Source organism: Marmota monax, unplaced genomic scaffold, assembly GCF_021218885.2.
Source record: "Marmota monax isolate L192 unplaced genomic scaffold, Marmota_monax_Labrador192_F-V1.1 WCK01_AAM20220418_F8-fsc00146, whole genome shotgun sequence".
Classification (NCBI taxonomy): Eukaryota; Metazoa; Chordata; class Mammalia; order Rodentia; family Sciuridae; genus Marmota; species Marmota monax.
In genome coordinates this window covers 1,252,272-1,279,675 of record NW_026694096.1, presented here as the reverse complement: position 1 = coordinate 1,279,675, position 27,404 = coordinate 1,252,272, and the positions used below count along the sequence as shown (strand labels likewise).

At 37.9% G+C, this 27,404-nt stretch overlaps 1 protein-coding gene across 1 annotated transcript in view; it reads right to left on the bottom strand.

Moving 5' to 3' along the window:
• Lin7a (lin-7 homolog A, crumbs cell polarity complex component) overlaps positions 1-25,269 on the bottom strand; it is a 143,168-nt gene extending 117,899 nt beyond the window's left edge. Inside the window, exon 1 of the mRNA XM_046465101.2 lies at positions 24,966-25,269. Within this exon, the coding sequence (XP_046321057.1) occupies positions 24,966-25,047 (82 nt within the window). The 5' untranslated portion in view covers positions 25,048-25,269. The remainder of the gene's footprint in view (positions 1-24,965) is intronic.
• Positions 25,270-27,404: the final 2,135 nt, after the last annotated feature.

Below are 27,404 nucleotides of genomic sequence, written 5' to 3'. Positions count from 1 at the left end.
AAGAAACTATTGAAAAAATTAACAAAACTAAAAGTTGGTTCTTTGAAAAAATAAATAAGATCGACAGACCCTTAGCCATGCTAACGAAGAGAAGAAGAGAGAGAACTCAAATCACTAACATACGGGATGAAAAAGGCAATATCACAACAGACACTACAGAAATACAGAAGACAATTAGAAATTATTTTGAAAACCTATATTCCAATAAAATAGAAGATAGTGAAGACATTGATAAATTCCTTAAGTCATATGATTTGCCCAGACTGAGTCAGGAGGATACTCACAACTTAAACAGACCAATAACAATAGATGAAATAGAAGAAGCAATCAAAAGACTTCCAACCAAGAAAAGCCCAGGACCGGATGGGTATACAGCGGAGTTTTACAAAACCTTTAAGGAAGAATTAATACCAATACTTTTCAAGTTATTTCAGGAAATAGAAAAAGAAGGAGCTCTGCCAAATTCATTCTATGAGGCCAACATCACCCTGATTCCAAAACCAGACAAAGACACCTCAAAGAAAGAAAACTACAGACCAATATCTCTGATGAACATAGATGTATCCCTTTTAATTCTACTGTTTTATGGGATGTCTTGAGAAACTGTCTATTTCTGTTTATCTTCCCCATTCTGCCTTCCTTCCCAGTCATTGCCCACTGTCTGCCTGGGACTACGATAACAGTTTTCCAACTAACCTCTTTGTTTCCATTTTAGTTCATATTAGAATCTATTTTCAATCCCAAAGCAGTTTTCTCCCCAAACACTGTTCAGATGGGTATTATTTCCTTATTTAGAAATCCTTCAATGGCTTTCCATTGCTTTTAGAAAGAAACCAAATTTTATTTTTACTTGGAAAATAAGGCCTTTCTAGACTATCTTCCTTGCCCCTTCTTCAGGTACCTGGCTATCATATGTACTCTAATCTTTTCTATGTAATATAATCTTTCTTGCCACAAAGTCTTATTTTCCCTTTTGTCTAAGACTTCGCTATGATTTGAATATCAGATATCCCCAAAAGGTTCTGGGTAGGAATATTTAGAGATGAAATTATTGGATTGTGAAAGCTATAACCCAATCAACCCATCCCAGTTTGAATAGAGTGACTGGGTGGTACCTGCCTACAGGTGGGGCATGGCTGGAGTGTATATATAGTCCTATAACCTCTAAGGACTGTTCCTCTCTGCATACCCACCACACTTCTCTGCTTTCTGGCTGCCATGAGGGGAGCAGCTTTCTCCCACTATGCCCTTCCCTCGTGATGTTCTGCTTCTACCTTGGGCCCAGAGCAATGGAGTATGTCGTGCATGGACTGAGACCTCTAATCCTGTGAGCCAAGGTACACTTTCCCATCTCTATGTTGTTCTGGTTGGGTATTCTGGTCACAGCTACAAAAACCTGATTAAAATGCACTTTTTGTCATACCCTTTATCACTGTATGCTTCAGATCTCAGGCCAAACATCACTGCTTCAGAAAGGCTTTCTTTTTAATTCTTTCCAGCCAACAAATATTAGGTACCTATCTATAAGTGCCTAATACGTGGCCTGGTTCTTTCATAGTACCCTCTGTCTTTGCTTTCTAGTACTACGATTGTTGTAAATTTACATTTACCATCACGATGACTTGATTAAGCTGTCTTCTAGATTGAAAGCTCCATGAGAACAAGAACTAATCTGGGTGCTGTTCTTCCTTGATACTCAGCTTAAAGCCTATAACATGGATGGTACTCCACATTCAGTAATTAAGTAGTTACTGAACAAATAAATGAGCAAAACATAATAAAAATTAATCTGTCCAAAAGATAGAAAAAAATACTTTGGGGCAAGTCTGCCTTGCCCTAAGGTACTCAACATACACTGCTCAAAAGATTGCTCAATGACTCTGTAATCATAATTCAGTCTTTGTAATTCAATCTTTGTATGCATGAAAATGTATCAGAAGTTTTTTTTAAAAAATGTAATTTTAAGGAAATCCTAAGAGACGAAAGTTCCGAGGTCAGTCAGATTAACCATGAGTTAATTTTAAGTTTTACAAATAAAATATTTAATTGTGTCAAAATGAATGAAGCCAGCTCTTATTCTATTCTAATTTAATATTTTCTTGTCAGACAAAAAAAAAAAGTAATCCTACAGACCACTTAATGTCCTAAAAATTATACCTGTACCTTTTCTATTCATGAATCTTTAGGCTTTAATTGGCTCAAAATAAAGAGGCAAATGCAATAAACTTGAAATGACATGTTCAACAAAGTTCTGAATTTATAATAAATAGTTTGGTTTTATTCCATTTGGGAGAAGATTAAATAAAATAAGCTTGGCTTTGTTTTATCTTTAGAACAAGATAAGTAAGATCCCAGTACTTAATTCACTTTTTAAAATACAAGACAAATTACTCATACATAAACAAGTTTCATTTGGAATACATTATTTTTTCAAGTGATATTAACACAAAGCTTTCCTGCTGTAATTTACCATTTTTTATCTTATCTTTAATTTATACATAAACTGAATATTTTAACTCAGGTGCAAGTAGTTCATCACATTTCATCAATTCTTTAAATGTATTTATTGTTCTGTTACTTTTATGAAAGGTATCTCTAGCTGATAAGGAAAAATTTAATATGTCTCTTAGGAATCCTTTTTCTTCTACATGCATCTCGTGTCAACACTTATTAATTCATATGAACAATGCAAAAGAAAAAGGAAATTATTGTGCTGGTTTATTAAGCTCTGCTGGGAGGGGGCAGCTTTCTATGTTCATCTGACATTTTTATAATAGAATGCCAACTTAAATGCCAAAGAAGTTTGAGAGCAGTGACTAAGAAAAACATTGTTTACCTGGAAATCATTGTTTATATAAAAGACATTATGTTTTTCTCATGTATGGAGATGGGGGAGTTGATCTAAAGTGATGATCACATTCAAGGAACATTTTGTGTTCAATTAGATGTGAAATCAATATGACTATTCTTATCATTAATCACAGATCTCCTTTAAAATATATTCTATATAAAATAAACACTTTATGAAATTAAAGAGATCCTAAAGGTTTCCCAAGACAGTCTCCAGATAAGTGCAAAAAGATATATTTTATTTGAGCTCAATCCTTTTGCCTGCATTTCTATTATATAAGCTAATAAACTGCAAAATTAAAATAAGCATTTTAGGAACTCTAAAATACTAGTGATTCCAAGCAAAAATAAGAATAAAACACATGAGTTTCTCAGAGAAAAAAAAATTCAGGATTCATTGTTTTTATTTGTAATTAAAATGACAAATGCAAGAATTCACCTGGTAGGGAGAAAGTTGAAGAAAACACAGGTGCCTAATTCACAAGCTACAAAAAAACAGTATAAAGGTGACCATCTGGGGAAAGCTGGCCGACTTAATTTTCCTATGAGCTTACCGTCTGCTCCGTATTTCTCTTCCAAACTCTACATTCTGACCTTGAAAATGCATCTACATATTTTGCAACATGCATTTCCCTCTGAACATAAACGTCAGTAGCTTTAATTATGCAAAGGATAGAAATGCAACAAAGGACATATTGTGTTGTATTTGATTTAATCTCAGTTTTCTGATTTATTAAGAAAGCCTTTGTTTCTGGTGATGATGTTTTTTCAGCCTTTCAGTCCTGCTGTAAATCCCCACACTTTCCGTTGATACACCTGCGAATGCTTACAAGCATAGCTCTAAGAAACAAAGGCTGCTTTGAGCCGGGTGGTTCGCCAGGAGGTGCAGAGGTAGACCTCTGGGAATGCTGGGGAAAGGAGATGGTGTTTAGGTTGTCATCCTGATGTGGACACAATGGACCGAAACAATGCCCACAGGAGGGATGAGAAGACTCAGGACCTCCTGTCTTGTCAAAGATCCCTGACTCCCCAAGTAGCCTGAGTATGTCAGGATTTGGGGAAGAGGTATCACACTGTACTGCCATGGAAGACTCTGAACAGGAAAAAAAATCATCTTTTGTTTGGCTTTCTTTATGTATCAGTTGGAATGCTGATAGTACTTACTTTCAAGTACTTATTGCCATAACCCTCCTCTTTTGCCTATCATACATTTTTTTTTTCTGAAAAAAAATTCATAGCTGTTACTTCTTCAATATCCTTAATTCAGGCATTAATTGTTTTCAGATTATTCTACATCTCTACACACTGTAAGCTGTCTGGGATACTAAACTTGCTTCTAGTCTTGAACAATTTTCCCACATTGAAGTTCTGATTTATATGTGGTTGTCTCCTAGCATCTTAAATTTCAGTAAGTACTAAGCTAAGTTCATCAGTTTCATAGACCAATATGGGATCTTGCTGACTTTTTCCCTTTCCTTATTTTTTACCACCTTTTATCAATAAGGCATCCCATTAACATCCCTTCTTTCTGTTCCACTCCCATAACTCCTTAAATTCAGGTCAGATCACCCGATGACCACAATAATATAGCCACAAATCGTTAACTGCTCCAAAGAATAATGGGAGTCCTTGAACAAAGAATTCAAAAAATAAACACCTATTAATTAGTTTAGAGTGTCATAAATATTTGGGAAAATAAAAATTCTTTAATTTTAAGTATAGAACTTTTGCTCAAGGAGAACACAGTAAAATCTCCCAGAGTAATGTTTATAAAGCTCTGTTCTTTCCCATATGTTTAATCCAACTTTCAACTTATTTTTACTCTAATTAATAAATATTTATCTAAGATTATTTCACTCCCCCCAAAAAAAATTTCCACTCAACTTTTCTGTTAAAGAAAGCTAAGCATGTCCATCTGCAAATTGCATGGTTCACTTTAGCTTTCCCGACTTCATTGATCTTTAGAGCTCCCCAAATGACAAGCTTTTCATCTCTTACACTCCCCATCCTCATATCAAAGCAGGATGTTCCATGAATGTGCATCATCATTCAGCAATGAAGTGACCTTTAACACACAACTATGCAACTATGGTAAATCTCCATTAATGGTTTCTCATTCTTTCTCAAGTTAAATTGAAATCTTCTTTGCTGAATAAAAATACATTTGCTCTTTTTTGTCCATTATTTGGAAAATCCTGCTATAGATGATTAAAACTATCTGCCTCAAATATTTTTATCAAGTTAATTTGTCATGTTGCATGGATCTAAAACAATGGTGATTTGTAGTGCTTACATAACTGAGCCAGTGGGGGAGCTGGTAAGTAGACAGAGAATAATCATATTATCTATGATCTCTTCATTTTCTCCTCCATTGTCAAAATACATATTGTTGTCCAATTTGAAAGGAAAGGCAACAGCTATTGAATATTTTTTTTAACTTTAACAAATTTTATGTTATAATTAAATGTTAACTGAAATGGCACTTATTTCTTCAGGTAATTGAGTATATTCTTTGGGCCAAGTATTTTACTAGACAGAAAATAGTTAATAAGACAGATATACTTGTGACCATAAGGTGCAGTGCTTACCATTTTTACAGATAGGCATTTCAAGCCTTCTGAATATTTTCTCTTCTATCTGGCTTCTGTCCCATTTTTCTGCTTCTTATGGATGCAAAACTTCTCCAAAAAGTTGCGTATACTGTCTGCCATATCTGTACCTATCCTCTGTGAATCTACGCCAATGCAGTTTTTGCACGTTTTTCACCAAGGTGTCTGGACCACCAGTGACCTCTGACTGCTAGATGCGGTGGTCAATTCCCAGATGGCATCTCACCTCACCCACGAGCCCTGCACATACATACTCTTTTCCGCTATACAACACTCATTCACTTGGCTTCTTGTCCCCAGTGTCCTTTGGCTTTCCTTCTGGCTCATCTTTTCAACCTATAAATGCTCAAATTATCCAGCACTGAGTCCCCAGATTTCATGTCCTTTCATCCTCCAGATGGCTTTAAATGTCATCTATGTGTTGATAATCCTCATATTTATATCTTCATCCTGGACTTTCCCCTTGAGTTCCAGAATTTTATATATAGCTTCCAACTCAACCTCTTCATGGGGCGTCTAATAGATATCTCAGCATGTCCCAAATCCATATTGCTCCTGGCCATGACCTCTTTGCCACTAAAGTCTTCCCTATTTCAGGAAACTGAAGCTTCTTTCCTGCGGGCACTCAGCCAGACACCGGCTCATCACTGATTGCTTTCTTCCTTTCACACTTGATTTCCACTCTTTCGTCAGATCCTGCTGGCCAAGTCTTCCAAATATATCCAGAATATGATCACTTCTCAACACCTCTCCTGCCACAACACTCCTCCCCACCACCATCATCTCTGACTGTGGAAAGTTCTAACCATCTTATGACTAGTCTCCCTGTGTGGTCAATATGGCAGAGCCAGTTTGTTCAGACAGAAGTCAGACCACATCACTCCTCTACAAAATCCATCTTATGGTTTAGGTATTTGGAGTAAAACCCCAAACCTGTAAAACATGAAGCCTCAGTCTTATTCAGCGCCCCTCTGCCACCATACATGCACGTGCTCACGCTCTCTCCTACCCACAGTTCCCTTCTTCACTCTGCTCCAGCCACACTGGGCCCACTGTTGTCCCTTCAACCTTTGAGGACATGAATACCTCAGGATATTTACACTTGTTGTTCCCTATGACTGGGATATTCTTCCCCATTTAACTTCATGACTCACCCTTCAATTCCTTAAAGACTTTCTTTAAAAACATCTGATACATGATCATTCCCTGTTCCTCTATATAAAAGAGTAGTTCCCACCACCACTTCCCTGGCCCTCTCCTCCCCTCACTCCTTCTTTGTGTTTCCTGCTACTACTTATAGTTAGATAAAGCATCACGTATTTAGTTGTTTACTCTCTACTGTTGGCCTCCTGTCCCAATCTACTAGCTCAGGAGAGTTGGGGGTCTGTTGTGTTTGCTACTGCATCCCTGGAACCCAGAGCAAGGGCTGGAACACAGTGGGCATGCAATCAATATTTCCCAAGTGATAGCTGAACAAATTTACAGAGGTGTACTATAAGGTGCTATGAAAGCACAAATAGAAGGATCTAACTAGACTGTAGGAAACACAAAAGATTTCTTGGGAAACCTGATACCCGGATGCTAAGAAGGCAAGTAGGCATTTTGTCAGGAAAAGAGAAGACAGAGGAGCTTTCCCACAGAGAACTTCATTGCCAATACCCTGGCTTTATTCACTTAACAAATATTTATTAAACATCTACTTTGGGCCAGTCTATGTTCTAGGCATTTGATTCAGAAAGAGTAGAGTGGCTGGACACGATGGTGGATGCCTGTAATCCCAGTGGCTCAGGAGGCTAAGGCAGGAGGATCTTAAGTTCAAAGCCAGCCTCAGCAAAAGCAAGGCGCTAAGCAACTCGGTGAGACACTCTCTCTAAATAAAATACAAAATAGGGCTGAGGATGTGGCTCAGTAGTTGAGTTCCCCTGAGTTCAATTCCTGATACCCTCCCCCTCACCCCACAAAAAAAGAGTAGAGGGGAAAGGCTACTTACTAATAAATATTTGCAGAGGGTTAGTTAATAAAAATGCTATGAAAGTTAAGCTATGATAGAGAATAAAGGATGATGGGGTGGGGGTTGAAGATTATTTCACCCCTTCTAGCCACTCTAGGCTGGGACTCATTTCATGTAAATTTCATGAGTGACAGTTTCCTGAACCACAGAGAAGCTTAAGGCCAGGCTCCAAGCTAAGTCATGCAGTTTGGCTCCTGGGTTTAGAGCAGATCTAAAGTCTCTCTTCCTGGGAGCTTGCATCTCTCAGTTATGGGAGTTTACTTCTAAGCTTGGGACCAACTGTGTCCATTTCATCTCCTTCCTTCTCTTTCTATCAAAGTGTCAGCTCACACCTCTACCATTCCAGTCTTTACTTTCCCTTTAATTTCTGGCACCTGGAGATTACACTTCATTTGCAACCTAAAGCATAGATAGTTTTTTAATTGTTAATTTTTTTTCTGGCACTTCTTGATGTTTGTAATGGGACAGGTTTGTGTTAGCTCAGTCTGACATATTACAGGCCCACCTGAATTAGTATCTAAATTAGATTTTAATTTGAAATATGAACAATAACATAAAGAGAGTCTGCATAACCAAATAGCTGCTCAGATGTGAAAATTAGTACCCCACATTAAAAAACACATAAAAAAAAAACTTCCTTCAAAGTCTGTCTTCTCAACTGGGAACATAATTTCTTACTCTAATAGGTGAGCATGAATTACGGCTCATAGAGGATGGATTGACTCTGTGACTCTGTGAAACAGCAATAGAATAGAGAATAGAAACTCTTCTAAGCACACACAAGAGGTGAGCACCGGGTCACTCATCTGTGGCACAGCATGGGAAGAAGAGACATCAGGTGCTATGCAAGCGGAGTAGAAGAGCTCAGCTAAAAATTTTAACAAATTGATAAAAAGCCAAGTGTGAGCTAGCATAGCACAGCACTGCACCTCTGATACTAGCAAACTCTTCCCCCCCCCCCACAAATTTCTATTGGGTGAAAGAGAGTTGATCAGGTTGGAACTAGCAGTAAAGACCCATTACAACTGGAAAGAGAGCAAACATCTTCTACTCCAGGGGTGATGTGGGTGGAGGCAGAATGGTCCCAGTTTCAGCATCCTACATAAGACCCTCCACAGATGGAAGGCGAGATTTAGTCTGGTGGATCAAAGAGGGGCAGGTTCATTAAGAAAAGGATGCTGGCACAGAGGGCTTCTTAAGATGGAGGTTGGACCTTGACAACGAATGGCATCAGGGAAACCTTTTTGCCCCTGGTAATAAGCTAGTAAGTACCAAGTCTCAAGCAGCAGCCATCTGCCCCCTGGGAAAGATAGAGGGCATAGGAGAGGACTCCTCTGTCAGGGGCACAGAGAAGACCCAAGGCTGAGGGGGGACCTCAACAAATGGAAGTAAATATAAAATACACTTTTCTTTTAATGTTTTGTTTGGTTTTATTTTGTTTTGGTCCTGGGGATTGAACCTTTACCACTGGGCCACATCCCCAGCCCTTTGTATTTTTTTTATTTTGAGGCAGGTCTTGCTTAGGGCCTTGCTAAGTTACTGAGACTGGCCTCAAACTTGCCATCTTCCATCCTTTATATCTAAATTCTCTGGAATTATAGGAATGTGCCACCACATCCAGCTTCTTTTAATGTTTTAAAAGCAGAGGTTGACAAGCACTTTTCTTAAAAGGACCATACAGTAAGTAGCTGAGCTTTACGGTCCAAATGGTCTCTCCACAACTCAATACTGTAGCTATAGTGCAAACACAGCCACAGACAAATTGTCAATAAGTGGACATGGCTGTGTTCCAATAAAACTTTACTTAGGGACACTGGAATCTGTCCATAAGATAGTTACCCTAAACCCTATGGGCACTACAAATAATAAAATAAGAAATGCAGCAAGATAAGCAAAAGCCTCCATTGATGCTAGTAAGTATCAGTAAGTATTTTTGAATATAAGACAATTTATTAGATAGAGCTCCTCTACATTTGAAAATTTTGTAATTTACAAAGAGAAAAACTTTGCACTGAAATATATTCAGGAGAAACTTAAGAAAAAAATGATTAAATGCATTTTATTTTAAAGCTCTAAAGATAATGAAAAACGATCCAAGAGAAGAACCTTCCCAAACTTATTAGTACATGTGAGATGGATATTTGTAAACCCAGAGGGTAAAATGTAAACATAAGAAGGGAAACAAGCTATCTTAATGTGTACACATGTCCTGTTGTCTTGGATATGTCTAACCTGTTCAGCTACTTAGCACAGAGGATGGCTAAGGCCATGATAATGTGATGATTACAAAACTATCATAGCCAGCTGTAGCTATGGTCTGAATGTTTGTGCCTCTCCCAAATATATATTTTGAAATCTAATCATCAACATGATGGTATTAGGAAATGGGAATTTTTGCATTTGATTGGTCATGTGAGGCCAAGCACTCATGAATGACATTAGTGTTCTACTGAAGGTGCACCTTGAGCCACCTCCTTGCCCTTCCAACATGTGAGGACACAACAAGAAGACGCCATCTACACACCAGAAACAGGCCCTAACCAAATCTGTTGGCATCTTGATCTTGGGATTCCCAGTCTACAGAACTGTGAATGAATGAAGACAGACAAAGCACCATACACTTAGTACCTTAAACAGTGGAGACTTATTTCTCATAGTTCTAGAGTCTGGGACTTCCAAGACCAAGTTGCCAACACATTTGGCTTGGTGATGGCCCTCTTGTGGTTTATGGACGGAAGCCATCTGATTTTGTCCTCACATGGCAGAGAGAGAAAGAAAGGGGAGGGGAAGAGCAAAAGGAAGAGTACGTCTCTCTTCCTCTTGTAATATAAGGATAATCATGGGGGCCCGACCCTTCTCATCGCATCCAAACTTTATTACCTCCTCAAAACCCCACCTTTAAGTACCTCACATTGTGAGATTACAACTTCAACATATGCATTTTAGGGGGAAGAAAATTTTCAATCTGTAACATATTCATCTTAACATTTTTCCTATTGGTGAGTAATCACTTGGATGCCAAACTGGCAGCATTTGGAAAATGGGTGACATCCAAATCAATATCTTTGTGGCTGTAGAGGCATATCCAGAGGCATATGTCTATCAACCTTAACTAACTAAATAGAAGCTGGAGTCATGTAAAAACTTCTCCTTGAGCTATCAAAGGAAATATCTCAGCATTCCTTCAGTAACACACATTAAGCTTATTTGTGTTATATTTTACTATTCATTTACCAAAAATACCCCTTTTTTGGAGAACATATGCTGTACTGCAGAAAGAAAAGCAATAAATTCTACATGCACAGGTTTAAAATGGTTAAAAAATTGTTCTAAAGATGTAAGCTTCAGATATCTGTGTTACTTAGGTGGAACATCTCTTCCACATTTAATGCTAGACAAATGTTTTACTTGGGCCACTGAAAGCCATACTAAAACCCCAAGGCATGTATTTTAATGATGATGGGTAAGCAGAGTGTGTTTATGCACTTCAGGGCATTTAGAACTAATCTTGATGGAAAAAAGATGTCGCAAGTTTCTCCTTAAGCCTGAAATTCAGGTTGTGTTGCATTCCTATACCTCTTCCCTCTTCTTACTTGGAGGCAAAGACTGCAGGGAACAGGCTTTGGGGGCACTATTACCAATTTTCACTCCGTTAATAGTAGCCTGTCAAAATTCCAGGTCTAAGAAGAAGTTTTTTCTGTGCATTACAGATCACTGAAAGGTAATCTGAAGGTCACAGTCATTATCTCTCAGTTCACAGGCACTGCCTAGGAAGAAGGAACAGAATACTGCTGGTATTTTCCTATAATTCTATCTATGGATTTTTTTCACCTTTAGGATGAAGACCCTAATAGCCACTATAGGTAATAAGCAAAACCATTTACATAACACTAGCTATTTCCCCATAATTGTGCTAAAATTTCAAAATACATGATTTAATTAATCATTATACATTATACATTCCTTTTTAAGCACTATCCTAAGGCAGCATGCTCTCCTAATGTGTACCCACCCTCAAGTCTGCTCTTTGAAGTCTTTGCAAATGTTTCTGCCTCTACTGTTTCTTCCAACTTCAGGTTCCTCAGGATATGTTATAGACCAATGCACCTGCTCTTGACACTGAAGCCCAGTGCTTAAGCCGCAGGTCTCAAGAATCAACACGCAATCGCCTTTATTTAGACTGTTTATGCCCCAATTCCTAACTCTACAAAATAACAATAGTATCTACATATTATAGATTTGCTTTGAGGACTAATGAAAATGAAACATAAAGAACACTTAGCAAAATGCCTGGTATGTAGTGAATGTCCACTGTGAGTAAGGTTTTTTCCTAATATTAAAAATGTCCTAAGTTACCTGCTTAATGTCTTTCTTCTTCTCTAGACTGTTAGCTCCATTGTTATGGTTTGGACATATGGTGTTCCCCAAAAGAAATGCAAGAAAGGGCTGGGGTTGTGGTTCAGCGGTAGAGTGCTCACCTCGCATGTGCAAGGCCCTGGGTTTGACCCTCAGCACCATATAAAGACAAAAATAAAATAAAGATATTGTGTCCAACTACAACTAAAAAATAAATATTTAATTTTAAAAAAAGAATGCAAGAAAGTTTAGAGATTCAATGATTGGGTTATGAGAACCTTAGCCTAATCTGTGCGTTAATCCACTTGACTGGATTAATTGGGTGGTAACTGTAAACAGGTAGGTTGTGCCTAGAGGAGGTGGGTCATTGGGAAAGTGCCTTTGGGATTTTTATTTTGTCCCTGGTGAATAGAGATCTTTCTGCTTCCTGAGCTATTTCCTCCACCATGCCTTTCCACCATGATGTTCTTCGGCCTCACATGTGGCCCACAGCAAGGGAGCTGGCCTTCTTTGGACTGAGACCTTTGAAACCAGGAGTGCCAAATAAACTTTTCCTGCTCTCAAATTGTTCTTGTCAGCTTTTTTTTGGTCACAGCTACGAAAAAGCTGACTACAACCTCTATCCATAGCCCTTGACTTGGCACCTGGCACATAGTGATCTCTCTTGCTTCTCCTTGAATAGCTAAGAATAAAAGAAATACATCACCATGCATAGTGGGTGTTATTTCTATAAAAGTATGAAAGAAATAACATGTGGAGAGAGTAAGCAATATTCTAAGTTTTCATAGATAGTGACAGAATTGCAACTCAAATTCATATTTGTCTGGGAAAAATGCATGCCCCTGGGGAGAAGAGGATGGAGCTAACCAATCACTACTGAGCACTTACTATGAATGTGGTGATGTTATAGGAAACAGATAGTAACAGGTCAAGGTCATATAGCAAGGACAAGGCAAAGATAGACTAAATAGGGGTCCAGCCATCTGGAGCTCCTCCCTCCCTCTGTCACATGTTTGCCTCCCTCAGCATCATGTGATGCTTTACAATTAAACAGGAGAGAGAGAGAGAGAGAGAGAGAGAGAGAAAGGAAGAGAGAGAGAGAACTCTAAATCACTCTTGGTTGTATTTTCCTATTAATTATTTAGTAGTACACTTTTGATAGCTGTATGATTAGCTTATATTAAGAAAGACCACAGAACATCTACACAAACTCTAATTATTTTCCTAAACAATTACAATTACATTTTTTTTTTTGGTACTGGGGATTGAACCCAAGGGTACTCAACCACTGAGTCACATCCCCAGCCCCCTATTTTGTATTTTATTTAGAGACAAGGTCTCACTGAGTTGCTTAGTACCTCACCATTGCTGAAGCTGGTTTTGAACTCAAAATCTTCCTGCCTTAGCTTCCGGAGCAGCTGGGATATAGGTGTGTGCCACCTTGTCTGGCACAATGACTAAATCTTAAAAGTTAGCTTCACAACAAATTTTACAATTTATTATTCACATTTTGCCTATACAATTTTTATGATAAGATGTTTACTAATTCCCAGAATATACTGATTCTAATTTTGAACATCATAAATGTGAGAATTTTTTTCTTTAATAAAAATGTGTCCCCTTATGTCCTATGCTCAGTTACTTGTTTTACCTCCTGAAATGATGCCATATTTGAGACAAACCACAAATTCATTCAGTGAATATTTGAATACTTATCTTACTAGCATTGTGATAGGCAATGGGCATTCAAAGATAAATTTTTTTTTAAAAAAAACTTATGTTTTTAAGGGTGACCGTCCTATAAAAAATAACTTCAACCTTCTATAATAACTTTTCTCATAAAATTATTAAAAAGTGCTATTGAAGCATCAAGAAATATGTGTTTGGAGGAAATGTAGGTTGACAAATTAGGTGAATATACACGAAAATGTTTTGAACCCCAGGCATTTTCAAAAATGCTTCCTATTTCTGGAAGAACCCCAAATACGTATGGACCTGCCTCTTTGTTCAGCCTGAAAGAAGCAAACATTCTGTGTCTCTGCCTCTAATATGGAAGACATCAAGGACTCCGGGAAGAAGTAATCATCATGCTTAGTGGTTACTATGTGTCAGACCTTCTCTGAGTACTCAATGCATATTAATTCATTTGAATCAGCAACTCTTAGTCTTAGTGTAATTTTTTCTATTTGCCATTTTACAGGTAAGAAAACTGAGACTCAAAATAATCACATTGCTTTTATGGATGTTGAAGAGCTAATAACAGAAAAGCCAAAATTCAAACCCAGGCGAAATAGCTCTGGAGTGCAAGCTTTTAAGTACCATGTGACCTTCCAAATAAGACAATATTCTATAGGTGATGCAGAATACAATAACAACCAGAAGAAAATAGTATTAGGATGTCATTTTACAGGGTGCAGTAGTTACCATCCGTTATCTCACTGAATCTTGTAAAACAGGTATTACCACCTGACTACCACTCAATACTTCTGATCCATTCCCTCCTTGTTTTCTATGTTCTGATTACTATAGTCCATTGCTTGAACTCACCGTGATTATCATCTTTGCACTTGATTGCTCCTTTTCTCAAAATGCTCTTCACCTGGATCTTGGCACAGCTGCCTCTGTTCTAATGTTACCTTCTTAGGGAGCCCTTCCATGATCTCACCTGTAAGAGCGCTCAGTCCCATTTCACTGTGTGTTTTTCTTTTCTGCACTTATTGTTCTCTGGAGTCATACTATTTATTTACCTGTTTAAATGTTTGTCTGTCTATTCTGACGGGAACATAAGCACTAACAGAGAATTTGTCTATTTTGTTTGCTTCTATATCCCCATCTCTAAATATATGGTAGGTATTACACATAATTAGCATTCAAAAATATTAATTGCAGCTTTTTTATTCCAACATTTTTGTTATTTTTTGGTTTTATTTATAAGTTTTCCATCAATTTTCTTAACATTTGGATAAAAGATTATTATTTAGATATTATTTGGGCATAGGATTATTGATTTCACTTCAGTACACTTCAGTGATTGTACCCCATTAGGAAACTCACTTTTGTCTCTATTAGCTTTTTCAGAGGATAACTGAATACTCTGAAGATGATAATTTTGACGGTTCCATTTTATTACTTATTTTTATCTTAAAATGTTTTTGTACTACTCTTGAGCTAAAGCAAACTGTTCTGTTTTTCTTCTCTAAATGTAACATTTGACATTGGCCTCTGAAGACTAGAGTTTGTCTTGTTAAGGAATCTCTCTACTTACAGGCTCATAAATGTTATGTGTTTTGAAATCACAAGTGAATGTTAGCTTTATGTCATCCGCCTTTATCAATGTATACTGAGATGATACGGTTTTATATAATTAATCTGTTAATATAAAGAATTATAGTAAAATATTTCCTAATGTTGAACTATTCCATTTTCTTGGAAATTAATGGTTCTCTGCTGGGTGGTATAATACTGCCTCCAAAGGGGGAATCTGGACTTTCATCTGATATTATCAGTTAGCACAATGATAGGATTAGTGGAATTTATGCAGGCATTCGGTGCCTGGGAATCAAACATGCTCAACCTCCTATGTGACAAATGAGTTTAGGGCCCAAATTACCAATGGAGTCTCAGTTGAGAAAATATTTTTCTCACTGTGAATTTAGCAGTTTTTTTTCCATCATGTTTTAAAACATTAATATGATTTATGTGCCAATGCAGAATGATTTCTAATTTTGAATACTACCATTTAAAAAATAATAATCTCTTCTAGTTTAGTATTTTATTACGTTATTCGGGTTAAATAGTTTTATATTTAATTTTAAAGAGATTAATGATTTTATATTTTGGTAATTTTATCACAGTATTCACTTTGCATTTAAGTGAAATCCTCAAATACTTTCCAAATCAAATTCCCCTAAACTAAATTATCCCAGTCATAGTTGTGCCATCAAAATGAATCTAATCACATTTTAATGTGATTCCATCTAATAAATGAAGACTACATTTATTTCCATTGCATTTTATCTTTTTATTGTAACCTGCCATTCAAATAAGGTATAGTTTTAAATACTGATTCGGTTGGCCAAGATCTTTGCTGTTTTTCCTTATTCTATATGCCACCAGTAAATCTGATTAAGATATAATCTGTGGTGCTCATCCAAAATTTTGGTAACAATGTTGAATAGACAAAGAACTCAACATTCTTGTAGCAGCGTCTCAACCATTAGAAACCCACCTCCCAGATCTCCACATCTCAAGAAGGCTCCGCAATATTTGGGGTTTCCTGAATGTACAGTATGGCACCTGAAAGTCGGTGAGACCTGTTCTCTGTGATAACATGTACTTTCTGTAATCATCACTTTCCTTAATAAGTGCCAATATCCCATTCTTTTAGTAACATGACTTGTGTTTTTCTGTTGGAAGGCAACAGCTAATAGATTGGTCTATCATTTCCTAAAACATTTATTATTATTATTATTATTATTATTATTACTATTATTATTATTATTATGTGGATGCCAAGTCATTTGTCTATCAGCAGCTACTGCTGTTCCCCAATTTTCCTAAAAAATCACTTTTAGCAGTCCCTCAACTATATTCCACAATTCTTTAAATTAGTGTTCAGTACAGTCAGCTGTCTCTTGGCTTTCTCCCTCCTTCCATCTATTGTGGAGATTTAAATCTTATGAACATTCTGTGACTCCCATTTTTCTATCCTTTTTTTGGTAAATATGGTTCTTTAATTAAAAAAAAATTGAAGGGATCCTATCCTAAAATATAACTATCACCTCATTAGGCAAATAAAGACTAGAACCAGGTAGACTTGAAATAACTACAGTGTTTCTAGGATAACTTACCATCTGGTTAAATTAGAAGTTCTAGTTTTCTATTCAAGACAGATATCTAAGTTCAAAATAATTTGAAACAGATATCCAAGTTCAAAATAAGTTTGAATCCCACAAAATATTTTTTAGAAGTGGTCTTTGAAATCTTAACACCAAAAAAAAAAGAAAAAACAAATAACCCAATCAATAAATGGGCCTAGGAACTGAACAGACACTTTTCAGGAGAAGATATACAATCAGTCAACAAATATATGAAAAAATGTTTAACATCTCTAGCAATTAGAGAAATACAAACCAAAACTACTCTAAGATTTCATCTCACTCCAGTCAGAATGGCAGCTATTATGAATACAACAACAATAAGTGTTGGTGAGGATGTGGGGGAAAAGGCACACTCATACATTGCTGGTGGGACTGCAAATTGGTGCAGGCAATATGGAAAGCTGTATGGAGATTTCTTGGAAAACTGGGAATGGAACTACCATTTGACCCAGCCATCCCACTCTTCAGTCCATTCCCAAAAGGACTTAAAAACAGCATACTACAGGAACACAACCACATCAATGTTTATAGCAGCACAATTCACAATAGCCAAACTGTGGAAGCAACCTAGATGCCCTTCAGTAGATGAATGGATAAAGAAAACGTGGTATATATACACAATGGAAAGTATTCAGCATTAAAAGAGAATAAAATCACAGCATTTGCAGGTAAATGGATGGCACTGGAGAATAGAATGCTAAGTGAAGTTAGCCAATCCCCCAAAACCAAATGCTGAATGTTTTCTCTGATTTAAGGATGCTGATTCATAATGTGGTTCGGGAGGGGGCATGGGAGGATTAGATGAACTCTAGATAGGGCAAAAGGGAGGGAGAGGAAAGGAGTGGGTATGAGGGTAGGAAAGATAGTGGAATGAGATGGAAATCATTACCCTAAGTACATGTATGAAAACATGAATGGTGTGACTCTATTTTATGTACAACCAGAGATATAAAAAATCGTCCAGTATATGTGTAATATGAACTGTAATGCATTCTGCTCTCATAATAGCAATTTTTAAAAAAGTGGTCTTTGGGCATATTTATTTTTATTAGGTAAGTCATCAAACTCAGCATAGTACCTAGGAAAACTCAAATCATATAAAACTATCACATGGATCAGATATAAAGCATTGGTGGTAATCTGTGATTTTTGAAGATTATTTCACATACAGAGTGATTTCAAATTAAATCCATTTAAATTTGTTTATCAGGTCAGAGTTGACCATTCATTGATTTGTGTGTGTTTTTTTTTTAAATAAACTATGCAGTTTCTTTTGTGTGGGTTGAGGATGGGGGCGAGCTATTCTGTAGCCTCCTCCCCACATTAAAAAAAAAAAATCTTTCAGTTGTATTCCAACTTTAGCTGTTTGGCTTAATTCAAAATAAATGCAAGTAATGGATACAGGGATATGAAGAGTAACACCAACACTCACATCCTTTCCTAGTCCTGGAGAACACACCCCTTGCTCTGCTACATACACACACACACGCACGCACACACACACACAGACAACCTAAGGTAGCAGCCATTCTTACATTATTTTAGGTTGAAAGGATTCCTCCCACAATCAATCCCTACCCCCATCTTGGGGATTGAATCTTTTGTCTTGTTCATGCCAGGCAAGTGCTCTACCACTGAGCTACATTCTCAGCCCTTTTAACATTTATTTTGAGACAGGATTTCGAAAAGTTTCCTAGGCTGGGCTTGAACTTGCAATTCTCCTGCTTCATCCTGCTGAGTAGCTAGGATTATAGGCCTATACCACCACGTCCACCCTTTAAGTTATTTTTTTAGCATTAGCAATATTTGATGATAGTCAGCTAAGTCACTTTTATTTCATTCATTTATTAAACAATCAACAAATAGGAAGACCATGACTACTATGTGCCACAAAATGCAGTGGGCTCTCCATAAACAAATTCAACTAGGTCTTTGATTTGATAGATTCTAACAGACAGATGTCAAAACTTAAAAAAAAAAAGAATTCTCTCCAAGAGACACCGGTTTTGCGCATATAATACCATGCTGAACACCCAGTACATTTTCCCATTTGGTTTTTCTCTATTTTATGTTCCCTTTCCCCTTCTAAATAGCTAGTCTCCTGTTGTGATTCCTGAAAAAAATACTTCAGAAGTAAAAATATTAATTTCATAATTGACTGGAGCACACCAAATATATCTTGGGTCTTGGAGCAAATTAGAAGAATTCACTAAATTACTTTTTTTTCTTTTTCTGGAAGCTCTTTCATTAATTTCCGTATTTATTCTAAATTTTAGAACTATGTATAAAGCTATCCTTAAGTAAAAGATGTATGTTTTGAGTCATTCTCTTGGCAACTTGCCATTACCAAACAAAAAATAAAAGATGGATGTGGTGACAAATTTTTGATTCTTAGAGAGCGTTCTTTAAATATATAGCACAAATTGATCTGGAAAAAATTCAATAAAAATATTTTTAAAGATATTTATTGGAGCCTCCAGCAAATATGAGAAAGCAAGCAAATAGTTAAAGTTTGTGAACTAAAACATATCTGGGTGCTGATGTGGGAAACCTTTAGCACAAGAGGTGTAAGACATCATCAGTCCCTCTCTTATTCCTCCCCAGTGAAGACCACCATGGTACATGTCTTTAGAACAACATAAAAAGAAAACCATAATTTTTATTTTCCTTCCTTCTTAACATTTTTCATGTCAAATAATAAAACATAAAAAATAATGAGGAACAAGAGAAGGGGCAAGTTTTTTTCAGCTATGAGCAAAAACAATTTTCAGGCAAACACAGATTTTATAAAAACTGGTGAATAGAGCTGATTAAAAAAGCTATAGGCTGCCCAAGGCTTGAATTGGAAGACACATGAAGTAATAAGCTCTGCATGCTTTGAAAAGTGGAAAGGAAAAAGAAAAATTTTAATGTATCACAAATTTTATGGAAAGTGTGGCACTCATGGGATTCTCATTGGCATTCCATTTTTGTTCTCATGTTTTTTTTCCCCACAAGTTTGAAATGCACAAAATAAAAGGTCTTGGTTTTACATTAAAATTGTTAAAGGACCAAAGCCTGATATTTTTTAAAAAAGACAAAGCATACTAAAAGATGAGTTTAATCAATATTTTAAATTACAATTTAAAGAAGCCAAGAAGTAAAGATTTCTGTTTACATTTTGCAAGTTACCCAAATTGAATTTAACTCACAGAAAACTTAGATGACAATAATGTCAACATTTTATCTTGTATAAGCATTTAATTACAGAATGTAACCAACTGATCATGTCATCATATATCAAATATTTTAAATTTCATAACAGTAATTAACACATAGAAATGTTTTAATTATCCCTTTTTTGACACTGGATTTTTTTAATCCATTTGGTTTAATTATGAGGGATGTTCAACAAAAGTGAAATTTTGAAAAATTCTTTTATATTATCCTTTCTGACCTTGAGATGGAAAGTAGAGTTGGTGTTACCGAGGAAAGTGACTAAAACCTTTCTTTCATATAATGAAGGATTTCTATGTCATTTTAAAGGAAGGTATTAAGTATCCAGATTGCACTCTGCTTTGTTGCCTCTGGTTTAACTGAAGGTCATTCCTGGTTTCAGAGATTAAAATCTAGGCAAACCAGCCTCTCGGTGTTGGGAAGAGCTGCTGTGCACGTTTTAAAATCTGGAAGAGAATGCCACACTAATCTCCTTATCAGCATCTTCACTTGGCCAAGAGGGTAAATTATATGTGCTACTTCCTACACTACTATCTATCATGAAATATGAGACCAAAAATGAATAGATCTCATCTTATGACCACTTGGATTCAACATGCAGATTTATGCACAGTGACATGTAAATTACAGTGCTCAGTATATCTTTGAAAATCTAATTATAATATATGATGTTTTAGCCTAGCAATAAAAAGAAGGGAAAGCTGATCTGTAGATTTCCTTGGCATATATAACCACATTTCTACCCCAGGATACATACTTAGAGGATAATTATTTCTTGGTAATTTTAATTTTTGATTATTTTCTGGACTTTAGACATATTAACCAGTTGTTAGCCAAGTTGTAAATGTGGAGCTGTTTTTACTCCTACTTTCTTCTCTTTGAATGCTTTTTCTAAGAATCCTGTTACCACCCTACAAACTGTTTACATTTCACTTTCTCAGTGAGCATTCTTTGACCAACATCAATCAGGTCCTCCCCTATTATTCTATATCTCAATGGCATGTTTATTTTTTTTACAACACTTTGTATTCTCAACTAGTCTAAGATCTTAATTATGAGTACCATCATCATGAGCCCAGTTACCATCTCCCTGCATCTCCTCTCATGCCACTCTTCCCTCACACTAGTTTCCTGGATGTTCCCCGCATGCCCATGTGAGTTCATTTTGAGCACATTTCCCCAAACATCTGCAAAGTTCGCTTCTTCATTCTTTCAAGGCTCTTCCCAAATGTCACCAACTCAGTAGAACCTTTCTTGATGACTTCATCTAAAACAACAGCCCCCATAATTCTCCTTTATCCAGTTTTCTTCTTTCTCCCCAGCACTTATAATTGTCTTTGAATGTGTTCTTCTCCATTAGATTTTATCTGTTTTGTTCATTGGCACCACCACAGTGATTAAAACAATATTTGGCAGAAGTCTGGCACTCGTTACTTATTTGTTAAATTAGATAATAATATCTTATTTGTTATTTGTCTTCCCCACTAGACTCTTAAAGCAAGAAACGTCATTTCTGGTATTCCCATAGTACCTTGCATTTAATAGATGATAAATGAATAGTGAATGAATGAATGAGTTGTTTGCTTGTATGTGGATGTATTTTATAATCTCTCTCCTGCAATAGGCCCTAATTTACAAAGATTAAAATTATACCTGTTTAGTTCCTCAATGCACACCAATCCCACAGTAGGGTCTGTTTATATAATAGGCACTCAATAAGTAAATGACAAATATCATGGACTGGGACCAGAGGGAAAAGGAACCTACCCTGGTCAGAGTCAGTCTAATCCAACAATTTAGTAGCAGATGGAAAAGAATTTGGAATACACTCAGAGCCATGAAAGCCCTAAATCACCTGTTCAGACTTTTGGAGCCTAGTCTAGACCAGGTCTCTCTGCTTCCCAGAGGGGATCCAAGGACTTCTGAGCTTCCTACTTTAAGATGTTATCTTCTGAATTCTAGGAGGACTTAATCTTAATTTTGATCCATAGTTTTGATTTGCTTGTTTAGACCTTGCTCTGAAGATTCCACGTGTTTATGATTCTACTTTAGGATACCAAAGGACTCAGAACAAGAAAAACTATATTTTATCTTAAAATCTCCAACTATGTGGTAGAGTAATTTTGAAAACATCTTGTCATCATTGTTTTATGTTCTCCATTTGTAAAATGAAGATTCTGGAGAAGAATCAGCAGCTGTAAAATTATGGATTGTTTTCAGACTCACTTAGATGCCCTGGGGAGGCTTTGTGAAGCACCTTCTTCCCTTCCTTCCCTATGCCCACCTATCATAAATCTTGGTTAAAAAACATAGCCTTGGTGAGTTACTATTATTGCTGAGAATCTATTGCGTGCATAGGGGAAAAGAGAAGTTAAAAAACATCGGTATGTGTTATCTTTATCATCCTTTACAGAGCCAAAATAAGACTCTATGAACTATACCTCAGTTCACCACTAAATCCCTATATTTAACAGTGCTTGACTTACTGCTGTCTTTTGTTTATTTGTACAAACAGACTTTTTAAAAAATCCTACCATGTCAGGGATGATGACAAGCATTGAGAATTCAAAGATGAATTCAGAAATGAACTCTTCCCTTGAGGAGCTCCACCCACTGGGGAGACAAATGCAATAAGAGTGTGATAAAAGCTTCCATGAAACCAAAGCAGTGGGGAAATTTAGAGCACTTCAAAGGGTACCAAAGCAGCCTGGGAGAGGAATGATTTGGAAAATCTCCCAGTAGGTGACCAAACAGAGTCTTAACTTTAATTAGTTGAATTATAGACTGCTAAAGCTGCACAGTGTCAGAATCATTTAGTCTAAACTCCTGATGTGGCACAGAGGGAAACTGATGTCTAAAGAGGTTAACTGATTCATCCAAAGTTGAGTACCAGATTTGCAACTGGGAACTAAACAAGTAGTATTGGGCTGCTTCTTTTAACACACACTTTCCAAAAGGGAAAGTTCTAGGATCCTTTATTCCATGAATTTAATGATGAAATGAATCAATTAATTGATCATTAATGCATTATCATGATGTGATAGAAAAATACTTGTTTATATTGAACATGTGCAGCAGTGATAACAATAGCCCATCATTCCTAGTAGGTTACAGATCCTGTGGACTGCTGGTGATTGTATTCAGATCTAGGCATAATCTAACCCAGTTCCTTTCTGAGCTCATGCATGGACCCAATCACACCAAGAAGAACAGGTACAATTTGAACATGAACAAGAACAAACTTTAGAATAAATCCATATCTATTCAGTACCACTTCTTAGTACATGCCGAGGCATGTAAAGGCTAAGATAAATCCTCCAGAAGTGAAATATCTTTATTAGTAGTAGTAAAAAGCGGATATAAAATTGCTCAGGAATAAAATCTTTGTGGAGAGTTTGATCCAAAGGTAGTTGTTTTACTTAGAATGTTTAATGACTGTAATTTAGTAATGGGACAATATAAGCGCCCATCACATTAAAATAGAAATACTTGGGAAATCCACAGTTTCTAATAGCTTGCCATCTGGCTCTTACTGGCAATGGATCTATCCTGCTTAGTGCAGAGGATGATATTGGGGCTGAAATCATGGATTATACAATGGATTTCTGAGCTCTTAACTATTTCTAATTTGTTACGTTGTGAATCAACATTTTCCAACATAAAATCAATCTTTTATCATTTAAAATAAATTTTTAAACTCTTATCCCAAGTAAGGTTGCTATGGGCACCACATAACATCTGGCGCCGGCTGATTGAGTTAAAGACATCCACTATCTCTCCAAATTAAAAACCTCAAACTGAGTTCACTGACTTTTGCATTGTACTCATTACAAGTATGCTCTTTTGCTTTGCCCCACTGTCCAGTTTTATCCATTAGAAAGAAAAATTTTAGAAGGCCATAGACTAAATCATTTGCCTCTGAACACATCATTTCCAAATGGCCGCCCCGGGTCCTAAATCCGGCCGCTGCGGACAGGGACTAGCGGGTGCCCTCTCTCTGCAGAGCCATGGGACTCGAGCGCCTTCATAACTGGACGTCGCAAGCCAGAAAGGAAACGCGATCACATAGGTACAGGTATAAGCCCGCATGGGTGCACCAGAGAGGCCCTGATCCCAGCGGATCACCCATCCCTGGGCTGGCGGAGGTCTTGGGGAGGAAACAAACACTGTTTCCCTATTTAAGTCAGAGGGCAGAAAGCTTGGGGTCGCAGGCCAGAAGTTAAAATTTAACCCAAACTGTGCTTTGTCCCCGTGCCTAGGGACACCGCGGCTGCACCTAGCTGGGCGAGAACAAGGTTGGCTGGGATGTGAGAAACAGAGTTGCTACCACTCTGGAGCTGCAGGAGGAGAGAGCAACGCGACCCCCAGCGCAGTCCGGACGCGAGGCTGGGAAGAGCGGGGCTCTGCTGCCGCGATGCGGCGTCAGGACCCGGGCACGGCTGCCCGCACTCCGCGTTGCCCTTTCAGCAGAGGGCAGCTCCCTGCCGCGGCAGCACAGTCGCTGGGCGCTTGGCCACCCCACAGGAGCGCCCTGACCGCCTCTGGGCGGCCTCCTGGGCACCAGCCGCTGGACCAACCCTAGTCCTCCTACGCAGGGACAAACTTCCTTTCTCTTGGGCCGCCTGACCGTGCAGGTTGGCAGGCGACTCCCTTGCCAGTCTTTCTGCTCTCGGGCCAAGCGAGCTTCCTCTCTGCTCCTCTCCAACCCCAAGCCCCGGGCGCCTAGCGGTCCCCGCTCATCCACTCCAACAAAGCCCGCGGCCGGGAGGCGACCCAGTGAGGGGCTGGGAGTGGCGGCAGGGGCTTCAGAACCGGACCAGCACCCCTCGCCCGGGCGAGTAAAGCACGAAGGGGCAGCAGGGACAAGGCGGGGAGAAAAAGGGGAAGAAAGTATCCCGCTCTAGGCACGAATGCCTTCTTGGGTGTCCTCGCTCTTCCTGCTCGCCCTGCCCGAGCGCGTCCTGCTGTCCCGGTGGGAGTTGTCAGGGGCAGAGGCGGCAGCAGAGGGGGCGCAGTGGCCTGGCGGGCGAGCCGCTCCCTTACCTCTGTCCAGAGTAAGCGGCTGGACCACTGTCAATGTCGCCATGTCTGCCGTGGGAGCCGAAGTGACGCTCAGCTTCAGCATCAGCAACCGCTTGTAGTGAGAAAAAGAGGAGGAGATTGGGGGCGGGGGTGGAGAGGGAAGACGGAAAGGAGGGGGAGGAGGGGGAAGGCAGGAAGGTGGTGGTGGAGGAGAAGAAAGCTCGGGTGGGTTGACAGCCAGATGGAGACGCAACTGTTCCGTGGCAGCAGATCTTCAGACGCGGCGCTTAGTGGAGCAGGTATCCGAGAGCGACTGCATCGCCAGGCTCTGGGAAGGAAGGCTCTGCCCTAGAACTTTGCTCTTCCACCCCTAGGAGCGCTGAGTGGGTGTAGCTGTGTGGCTTTCTTTGAACTTTCCACTCAAATGGTCAGAATATACGTGCTTGGGGAAGAGGGGATGGAAACAGGGGATATGGGAGAAGGAGGTGAGGAGATGGTCCCCCCCCCCAGATCAAGAGAGTCAGCCCAGTAATCCCATTTGCTTTAGAGAGAAACTGCTTCTAGTGCCAGAAATGTAGGGATCTAATTGTAGTTGCTGTTAATTTCTGTTAAAGTTTTTTGGAATGTTGACATATAACAGTACACAAGATAACTGACGTAATACCAGAATTCCTTCAATAGGACTTGGGTATATTGCCCAGAAAATAACTTGCTTTAAAAACCAAACTTGTTAAAAATGCTTTTTAGTTGTAGTAGTAGTAGTAGTAGTAATAATAATAATAATAATAACAATAATAATAGATCCGTTTCTATCATTAAATTTGAAAAATATTTATCTTGCACATTTTCACGTCTATCTATAACTGGCCTTTATTCAGAGGTGTCACTTATTGATGAATTAATGTGTGCCAGGAATTGAGTCAGGAGTGCTACATGCCATGTGCCGTACTCTGCGGATTGTGATTTAGTAGGTGATGTTATTAAAATGTCTACTTTAAAGTCAGTTGTTCAGGGTTCAGTTACTGGAGCCTACAAATACTGGCCATGGTTCCTTTCCCTGTCGGACAGTTGGCTTTCACTGGCTCACCACAGTAGGGACTCGTATTTTCTGATTGGTGTGAACATACTTTACATACAGAGATACGAAAAATTGCACTCTATATGTGTAATAAGAATTGTAATGCATTCCACTGTTATAGTGTACTTAAAAATAATAATAAAAACCTAGTAAGACACTGAAAAAATTAATTAAAAAAAAGAATTTAAGAAGTATAGAGAAACCTTCTGTAAGTATAATGGGATGCCATGGGTGCAGGATTGGAAATGACAAATGGCCTCTATCCCCTTTCCTGTGATAGAGCTGAGTTTTGTTTTTTTTTTTGGCTAGCAATGAACTTTTAAAAGCAGACACTGTTTTGTAGCAAAATATTTGCATATAATAAATGCTATTTTATTCTAATTATAATATTGATTATGTCTGAAGGTCTTTTCCATCTTATGGTAAATGGAAGAGGGGAAAAAAAGAAGCACATTTCACCAATGATTGAGAAAGTCAAAGATGATTGACTATCCATATATTTAAGAGACTCTAAAGACACTCAGGAATAGCTCAATAGGCCTATCTTTTAATTATTTTAGAGAGAACACTGATCTTGAAATTCAAGTCTTAGTTATGTGGTCTGCAGAAGTCACATCTCTCACTGATACTGTTTCCTCATCTGGCACACAGGGCAATTGTATCATTCAATCTCATAGACACTGTACAATGGGAGGAAACAAATTCTACCCTGCAATTTCACTGAGTTTCCTGGGGGATCTGATGGAATCATACACATTTTGAAAATATTAAGGAATATACAACTTTATTTGTATATACATATAATATACAAGCACATAACTCCCCAGTGTGGCAAGCTCTGTGCTAGGCACTGGCCACAACTACAGAACGAAGTTGAATTTTGCTCGAAGATATTGGAGATTGTTCCAAAGTTTTACATGAAATGTTAAAGCTCATTAATAACTTCTATGAAAAGAACACACAAATACCTTGGCCACTGATGTATTTCTTTAAAAACATACTTTAGGGCTGGGGATGTGGCTCAAGCGGTAGCGCGCTCGCCTGGCATGCGTGCGGCCCAGGTTCGATCCTCAGCACCACATACAAACAAAGATGTTGTGTCTGCCGATAACTAAAAAAAAATAAATAAATATTAAAGTTCTCAAAAAAAAATAAAAACATACTTTATTAGTAGCTTGATTCATAAATCTAAACATCATAATTGTACCTATTTCAACACAGATCTCAGATTGTGAGGTTATGAAAGCAAGACTTTTGACTTTGTTTCCTAATGGATTCCCAGCCCCTGATATTTCATAGCATGTTTCTTATGTCTTGAGCTACCTAATTGAAAATTTGTTCTATCATTCTTCCTTTGTGTTGACTTTGTAGGTCTTTCTTCC